This window comes from Canis lupus, chromosome 10 (genome assembly GCF_048164855.1).
Source record: "Canis lupus baileyi chromosome 10, mCanLup2.hap1, whole genome shotgun sequence".
Taxonomy (NCBI): domain Eukaryota; kingdom Metazoa; phylum Chordata; class Mammalia; order Carnivora; family Canidae; genus Canis; species Canis lupus.
Genome location: NC_132847.1, coordinates 20,753,793 through 20,762,738, shown reverse-complemented (window position 1 = coordinate 20,762,738; position 8,946 = coordinate 20,753,793). Strand labels below are relative to the sequence as shown.

The following is an 8,946-nucleotide window of genomic DNA, read 5'->3' as shown; positions in this document are numbered from 1 at the left end:
TCAGCTGTTGCATAAACAAGATGACTATTTTGGTTATTCTACGAATATGTCCTGGTTTCTTAACATCTCAAAGCATGAGACCCAGAACTGAACAAGAAATTCCACAATTTGTTCATCCCATAAGTTCATGGAACTATAAGTAGGCAGAATAAAGCCCTCCAAAAGAGGGCTTTCCTGTTTAAATCCCAGGAATTTTTTTAATGTTACCTTCTATGACAAAAGGGACTTTATAGATGTGATTAAATTAAGACTTTTGAGAAGGGAAAGTTATCCTGAATTATCTGGTGGGCCCAACTGTAAGTAATCAAAAGGCTGCTTTTAAGTGGAAGAAGGAAGCAGAGTCAGGGAGAGGTTTAAAGATGCCCTGCTTCTGAAGATGGAGAAAGAGGCCTCAAGCCAAGAAATGCAGGGAGCTTCTAGAAGGTAAGGTAAATGTTCTCCGCTAGAGCCTCTAGAAGAAATGCAGCCCTGCTAACATCATGATTTTAGCCCAGTGTAATTCAGATTTCCAACTTCCAGAATGTTACCTGTTTGTGTCCTCTTCCATCTTGAAAGCCAATAGTAGGGCATCTTCAATCTTTCACCGCCACCTCTGCTTCCATCATCATATCTCCTATCTCTCCCGTGTCCCTCTTTCATTTATGAATGCCCCCATGATTACATTTAGCCTACCTGGACAATCAGGAATCTCATCACTGCAAGATCCTTTAATGACATCTGGAAATTCCCCTTATCATGTAAAGTAACATATTCATAGGCTTCAGAGATTGGAACATGGGCATCCTCTGCCCACCACATGCAGTCTGGTTAACACTGGTCAATAATCTTGAAATGCATGGGCCTGAGATCATGTGAGAACCCTATGCACCAAGGTAAAGATTTTGGATTTAATTCTGTCATGAAATGCTTAATAAGCAAGACAATGAGATCATGATTTATATTTTACAAAAATCACTTTCTGTGCTGAATGCCAAATTGACTATAGTGGAAGCAGAACCAAGCTGGAAGGCACTCAAAGTACAATGGTTTAGATTAGGGTGGTGTAGTAGAAGAGGTGAAAAGTGACTGGATTCATAATATATATTCCAAGTGTAAAAGAGAGGAGTTAAGGATGATTTCAAGGCTTTTGACGTGAGCTATTTGGTGGATGGTACTATGGTAGACGTAGAATTTGCAGGAGGAGATTTTATCATTTGTTTATTGTACAAAGAGTAAAAATAAATTTGAAGTGCCTGGTAGACATCCATATGGAGGTGATAAGTAGGCAGTAATATATATACCATAGGCCAATCTAGAATTAAGGGGAAAGGTAGGTCAGGAGATGATACATGCTGGAAAATCATTGTTCTGCAAATGATAAAGCCTTAGTGAAAGGTGACCACATTTATTATCCAAACCAGTATATATCTCTTCTTAATTTTGTATTTTTACAATTTAAGTCTTACAGGAAAGTTGCAAGAATAACAGGATTTGCATATACCTCTCACTTAGATTCCCCAAATGTTAATATTTGACTACAATCACTGTATCCTTTTCTCTCTACATATGAACATTTTTTGGTATTTCTTTATTGTTTGAAAGTGAGCTGCAAATGTGATACTCCTATACTCCTAAATACTTCATTATTTTTTATTCCTGCAAAAAAAAAAAAAAACAAAAAAACAAAAAACAAAAAAAAAACCCCACAGCAGTCTCTTATATCAGTGGCACTCAAAGTATGATTCCAGGGCAAGCAGCAAATGTATCAATTGGAAACATGTTAAAAACCTAAACTCTAAGACCCCCACACCAGATTAACTAATTTTGATAATTTTGCTGTGGTTATGTGAGGAAATTAACACAACTTTCAAAACTATCTAATTTATAGGCATTATTTAGAATTTTGCCAATTGTCCCAGTAATGTCTTTGATAGCAACAGTAGCAAATGGGCCACTTTTGAGATTCAAAGAATCCACTATCAATAATTTTTATTAGCAAGGGACAAGACAAGACAAACTGGTAAAGTATTATCATGTTGAGTACTCCTGGAGCTACAGTTAATTTTTCTTAACAAGGGCATGTGGAAATTAAATGTTGGCTAGAGAAGATGGCTAAGAATGGAACCTATTATGAAGTCTGGAACTGGAGGCTTACTGTGAGGTTGAAATAGCAACCAGAAGGATAGGAAACACTACAAACGTGGAGACTTCCAGAAAAGAGGAAATGATCAACATTAGCAAATGATGCTAAGAGGTCTAGTATGATAAGAAATGGAAATGTTCAGGGACGCCTGGGTGGCTCAGCAGTTGAGCCTCTGCCTTCTGCCCAGGGTGTGATCCTGGAATCACAGGATCAAGTCCTGCATTGGGCTTCGTGCATGGAGCCTGCTTCTCCCTCTGCCTGGGTCTCTGCCTCTCTCTGTGGGTGTGTCTCTCATGAATAAATAAATAAAATCTTAAATAAAAAAAAAAAAAAGGAAAGGAAAGAAATGGAAATGTCCACAGAATTTTTTAAGTGGAGGTCCTCAAAAACATTGGCAAGAGCGAAATGGGTTTAGAAAGGATGAGAAAGTAGACACAGAATAAAGAAAAGTTTTAAAAAATCATCAAAGATATGAGGGGGTATGTCAAATTAAGGAAGGTGTTATTTCGTTAAGATGGGGCATGTTGCATTATGCTGATTACTTCTGGGGAGAAGTCTTTGTTTTACAGTGGAGGGAGAATTACAAACTACGGATGCCTGAGTCCCGACTCCGGAGTCTGATTTAATTGATCTGGCCAGGTTCAAGAGGATTTTTCAGAAGTCCCCCAAGTGATTTTAACGTGCACCGAAAACAACTGCTCTAGAGAGGAAAAAACAGTGGTGCAAACAGAGCTTACTTCCCGGAGCCAAGCCCTTCTGTAGCCGAGAAGTTAAGTTGTTAGGGTGTCTCAGCACCCATGACCAGCAGCACTTTTTGGATTATCAAATCTTTTCAGTTACAGTACCTAATTTTTCCTACAAGTTCCATAAAGCAAGTGAAGAAGGGCGTATACAATAACTCTACTCCCCAAGACACACTCAAGGAAATTAAAAAAAAAAAAAAGAAAAAAAAAAAAAGACCTCAGCGCGGCTGCCTAGAGCCCCAGACCAGGAACCTCCCTTCTGCCGGGTCTCGACCGGCTGCTCCGAGAGGCTCCCGCGCGCTCCCTGCACCCGCGGCGCCCGGGCTAGTGCGCACGCGCAGGACCAGTCCGGGCGCCCGAGCAGCGGTCCCCGCGCAGGCTTGGCCGCGCACTCCCGCCCTCCGCCCGCCGCCCCGGCTCCTCCCTCCTCCCGAGCTTCTCCCCGGGGCGGCCGCGCGGGAGGAGGCCGCGATGGCCGATGAGATCGCCAAGGCTCAGGCCGCCAGGCCTGGAGGCGACACGATCTTCGGGAAGATCATCCGCAAGGAAATCCCAGCCAAAATCATTTTTGAGGATGACCAGGTAGACAGCGGGGTCGGGTCGCCTCGCGGGCAGGCTGACAACGGCAGTCGCCCGAGGACACGGGGGTTCTCGCGGACGGAAGGACGGGAAGGGGTCGGGCGGCGCCGCGAAGGGAAGGGAGTCGGCCGCCCCGCACGGCCTCCGCCGCGGGCCCCCAGCCAGCGGGCAGGGCCCTGCCGCCCCGAGGCCGCCTGCCGGCGCGTGCCGGCGCTCCGGTTACGCGTTATCAGCCCGGGGCGCGGGTCAGGCTGCCGGGCGCGTGCGGGGCCGCGCAGGCTCCTCGGCGTGGGTGCCCGCCTGCTCCGCGGCCGCCTGGGACCCCGCCCGGGTCAGGAATCTCACAATCTCGCCCGCGCTCTGCCCGGCGCGGAGAAATCCGAGCGCGCCCTGAGCCGGGCCCAATCTCCGCGATCTCCCGCGCGCAGCCTGCTGGCCTGGGCTTGCCCGGGCGCCCGCGCGCCCCAGGGCGGGGGTCGCCGGGGCCGCCTCGGCGGGGTGGGGAGGCGACCCGCCCCTCCCTCCCCCAACCCGCTCGGGCCGCCGGCTCCCTGGGTCCGCTTCGGGGATTGGTTTTCCTTCGGTCCCGCCTGGTAGCAAAGGCTCCTTTCCTATTTGACAGGAAGCGGTAGTTTTTGTTGACTTCATCGTCGGTGAAATTCCGTGTCAGGCGGGCCAAGTAGATGTGACATCTTGTGTAAAAGACTTCCTGGGCAGTTGTATTTATGGGTTTGGATCTCAGATAAAGCTGGGCATTGGGCAGGAGGTCGGCCCATCCAGACAAGTAATTTTGTAAACTGTCATATTAACTTTAAGAAATATGGAGCATCGGGGAAGCATTCTCTTCGGACTCCCAGTAGCGGTCCTAGATTCAAAACGTTACCTAAGATTTAATTAGATTCTTCTAGGTGGACTTTAGATAGCTCTATTTAATTATTACCAAGTTCTTTTGTTCTAGAAAAATGCGTATTTCTTTTGTAAGTATTTTCACTTGCTTTTTTTTTTTTATTATAAATGATGCCTGAAATAATTGATTTTTTGAGCCACCTGAGACCCAACAGTGCAACTGCATGAAGCAATCTGAATGATACAGCATTTTGTATGGATTACCAAATAGAATTAGTCCTGAGACCTTTGAGCCTGGAAGGTCCTATTATGCAGCTTCCACCTTGAGTAGAGAAGAAGAGATTTAAAAAAATTCATGTGGTTTTATAATTTGTCTAAATGCTACTTCAAAAAAAAAAAAAAAAAGAAAGAAAGAAAGAAAGAAAGAAAACCAAACAGCTTCATTACTTAAATAGTTGAGTAGGGTGGGAAGAAATAGATGTCAGTCAAAATATCAAATACATAATTACAAAGCCGATCATTGTAGTAAAGAAAAAACAGGAAATTGCACAATCAGGACTCCTAACCTAGGGAAAGTGGGGTCGGAAATCAGATTTCTTTCAGAAATTTTATATATGCCGGGAGCTGAGGAATAAATATCAGGTGAAGACAGAAGTTGGGGTTGAGGGGAGAGAAGACCATTGCAGTAGAGGGAATGGCCTTTGAAAAAAAGCCTGGGAGTGTGGAGAGAGATGAAAGATACTGTGATTTGAGCAGAAGAGTTGCATGAGATCAAACTGAAGAGATAGACAAAGGATTATCATGCCTAATTTCTACTTCACTTTTGGATCTCACTTTAAATGTCCCTACCTCAGAGTGGTTGTCTTTGATTCCCTAGTCAAAATTTGGCTTTTTTTCTGTGATAATCATTTATTTCAGTCTTTACTCTTCTTTTGTAATGTGTAGGTAGGATCTTAACTTTTTTATACCTTTATTGGTTTAAGGTCAGCCTTTCCATTAAACTAAGTTCCATGAAACTGACCATGGATCACATGTATTGTGTACACTTCTGATTTCCTAGCAGTGCTTCTCATGGGGCTAGTGTGAAAGAATAAATGTAGCCTATAAGATAATATACTAAAACTGGTTTTTCTCCCCTTTTTTTCTAGTGTCTTGCTTTCCATGACATTTCCCCTCAAGCACCAACTCATTTTCTGGTGATACCCAAGAAGCATATATCCCAGATCTCTGTAGCAGAAGATGATGATGAAAGTGTAAGTAAATTTACTAACACAATTGATTTCCTTGCCTTTTTTTTTTTTTTTAATTTGGGAGACTGGGCAGCCTGGGTGGCTCAGCGGTTTAACGCCGCCTTTGGTCCAGGGTGTGATCCTGGAGACCGGAATCAAGTCCCACATCTGGCTCCCTGCATGGAGCCTGCTTCTCCCTCTGCCTGTGTCTCTGCCTCTTTCTCTCTCTCTGTGTCTCTCATGAGTAAATAAATAAAATCTTTAAAATAAATCTATAAATAAATTTGGGAGACTAAATTGTGACCTGAAAGTGATGTCACATTTTCATTTTCTTAAGGGTATTATATATATTTTTTTAATTTTATTTATTTATTCATTATAGTCAGAGAGAGAGAGAGAGAGAGGCAGAGACACAGGCAGAGGGAGAAGCAGGCGCCATGCAGGGAGCCCGACGTGGGATTCGATCCCAGGTCTCCAGGATCACGCCTTGGGCCAAAGGCAGGCGCTAAACCGCTGCGCCACCCAGGGATCCCTCTTAAGGATATTATTGAGGGGGGGAAAACACAATCATTTGGAAGTCAGTGCAATGTAGAAAAAGTTTGATTTCTTAAAATTGATATAGTTGACACAAAATTATGTTTTAGGTGTGCAACATAATGGTTTGATACATGTATATTACAAAATGATCACCACAGTCAACATCCATCACCACAAATTCTTTTTTTTTTTTTTTAATTTTATTTATTTATTCATGAGAGACACAGAGAGAGCGAGGCAGAGATACAGGCAGAGGGAGAAGCAGGTTCCATGCAAGGAGCCTGATGTGGGACTCCATCCTGGGTCTCCAGGATCACGCCCTGGGCTGAAGGCAGCACTAAAGCGCAGAGCCACCTGGGCTGCCCCATCACCACAAATTCTTAAACACAATGGTTCCTAACAAGAAATAGTTGGTGAGACCCATTTTTCCTTTTTTTTAAAAGATTATTTATTTGAGAGGAAGAGCGGGAGTACATTTGAGCAGGGGTGGGGCAGAGGGAGAGGGAGAAGCAGGCTCCCCACTGAGCAGGGAGCCCCAGGCTGGGCTTGATTCCAGGACCCTTAGATCATGACCTGAGTCGAAGACGCTTAACCAGCTGAGTCACCTGGGCACCCTTCATTTTTCCTCAGTAAAGAAATAGTACGTCATACAGGGGAGGGTTCAGTGATTCTGTTTAGAGCCTCGTCAACTTGTGATGAGCATGTAGTGAGCACAAGAAATATATCTTTGTTGTAAACCAGTATTTGGTGTTTGTTACCACAGCTTAACCAAATCTAGCCTGATTGATATACTCTCCTGTTAAAAGAAAGGAAGATATATTTAACATTTAAACAACCCACTTGGAAAATGATTTAAAAATTGTTTTAATTGAGCAGATTTATATCTAATTTGTTTATTGGAATTAGTAATGAATAAATAGCTAATCTGTGGGTTTTTAATTATAAATTATGTTGTGTTAGTATTAATGCCCAGTAGGGTACGTTTTAATTTGGTAGTCTTTTAATATATGAACTTGGTAGTATGTTATTTAGTGGCAAGAATTTGTAAATTGCCTATTGCTTAAGAAACTTTTTTTTCTTTTCCAGCTTCTTGGACATTTAATGATTGTTGGCAAGAAATGTGCTGCTGATCTGGGCCTGAAGAAAGGTTATCGAATGGTGGTGAATGAAGGTTCAGATGGGGGACAGTCTGTCTATCATGTTCATCTCCATGTTCTTGGAGGCCGGCAGATGAATTGGCCTCCTGGTTAAGCATGTTTTAGGGATAATTTTCCCTTCTCTAGGCAATGATCAATATTTCTAAGTTCCAGTATGTTAAACAGTATACTTACTTTTGCCTGTGTATGGATAGATTGAGGAAGTAATTTTTAAAACCCATACATAATAAAAGACAATGTTGCATGGTTTATAGTTTCTCTGACTCTTGTATTTGATTTTTTTTAAAAAGATTTTATTTATTTATTCATAGACACAGAGAGAGAGGGAGAGAGGGGCAGAGACACAGGCAGAGGGAGAAGTAGGCTCCATGCAGGGAGCCCGATGTGGGACTCGATCCCGGGTCTCCAGGATCACACCCCAGGCTGCAGGCGGCGCCAAACCACTGCGCCACTGGGGCTGCCCTTGTATTTGATTTATTTAAAAAAAAAATTGTTGGAACATATGAAGGTAGAGTTCATAATTTGGGAGGTTTTTGGGTTTTTCTTCCCAAAAAGGACACTACACATGTACATTGTTAGAATGGTGTGACTGGTTTCTGAAGGCAAATTACAAGATTTCACCAATTTGGTTTTAGCTTTGAAATAATCCTTTTAGGGTAAAATATTAGTCCAGGAGAAGATTTTCTAATCTAATTCTCTGTTTTCTGAGGAACAAAGGAGTATCTGATGTGATTGATCCAGAAAGTGACAGATTTGGGGCTAGAAGGAATGGTTTTTGTCTAGCTCATGTTTCTCCTACAGTATGGGGATAATTTAGAAGGGATTAAAATAGATTTGTCACAGAATCTTTGATGACCATGTGAAGCCATACATTGGTATTTCTTTTGCTATCTAAACTGTCTGAATATTTATTATAATCATATTACTTAGAATTAACTTTCCAAATTGAAAACTCACTGTTTTGAATGTACATGTGCACACTAGCAAAAATATTTAAGTTGTACATGAATCTGGCTTATGTGGAGTTGGGGAGGGCACCTCATGGTATGAGTTCTCCTTATATAGACTGACCAGCCTTTTTTAGTTGTACCATGCACCTTAGCCTTTCTGAGATGCTGTAGGGCAAGTAGTTTTGTCTTTTGGCTTTCCTTCACGTAGGCACTTAACATTTTCCGAAACTTACTTGATATTTCCTGTCTGCCTTACTTTCCTCTTTGATAATCTTTGTGCTTATGGATTACTTCCATTATTAATCTCTTTATAGACCATTTTAGTAAGGTTTGACACTAATTGAAAACTTTTTTCCCTACATTTTAAATTATGTTATTGATTTTTAAATATCTGGGGCTATCAGGAATATTGGCATTTCAGTCTTAAAATAATTTTTTCCTAATTGTCATTTTTAAACTTTTTTATGGTGTTTAAAATATTTGCATAATGTGTCAAGTTTTAATTTATTTCATATTTTAAAAAGCCTTCCCATCCCAGGAAGATTTTTAAAAATCATTATTTTTTCCTCAAGACTTTAATGGGTTTATGTACTTCTAGGACTTTTTTTTTTTTTTAATTAAAGTGAGCTGTAGCCCAAGATGGGACTTGAATTCATGACCCTGAGATCGAGAGTCAGATGCTCTGTTGACTAGGAGCCAACTAGGCACTCTGACTTTTTTTTCAATGAGGGAAGATGTGGGGAGGAGTTTGGGAAGGATTTGTACCATTATAAAGGATGTAAT

The 8,946-nt window shown here is 42.0% G+C and overlaps 1 protein-coding gene across 1 annotated transcript; it reads left to right on the top strand.

The window, feature by feature from the left end:
- Positions 1–3,157: 3,157 nt before the first annotated feature.
- On the top strand, positions 3,158–7,462 carry HINT1 (histidine triad nucleotide binding protein 1). The gene is made up of 3 exons (XM_072840885.1): positions 3,158–3,447; positions 5,439–5,543; positions 7,143–7,462. Exons 1-3 carry the CDS (start codon positions 3,337–3,339, stop codon positions 7,305–7,307), a joined length of 381 nt encoding a protein of 126 aa, XP_072696986.1. The 5' UTR covers positions 3,158–3,336; the 3' UTR covers positions 7,308–7,462.
- The last annotated feature ends 1,484 nt before the right edge of the window (positions 7,463–8,946 follow it).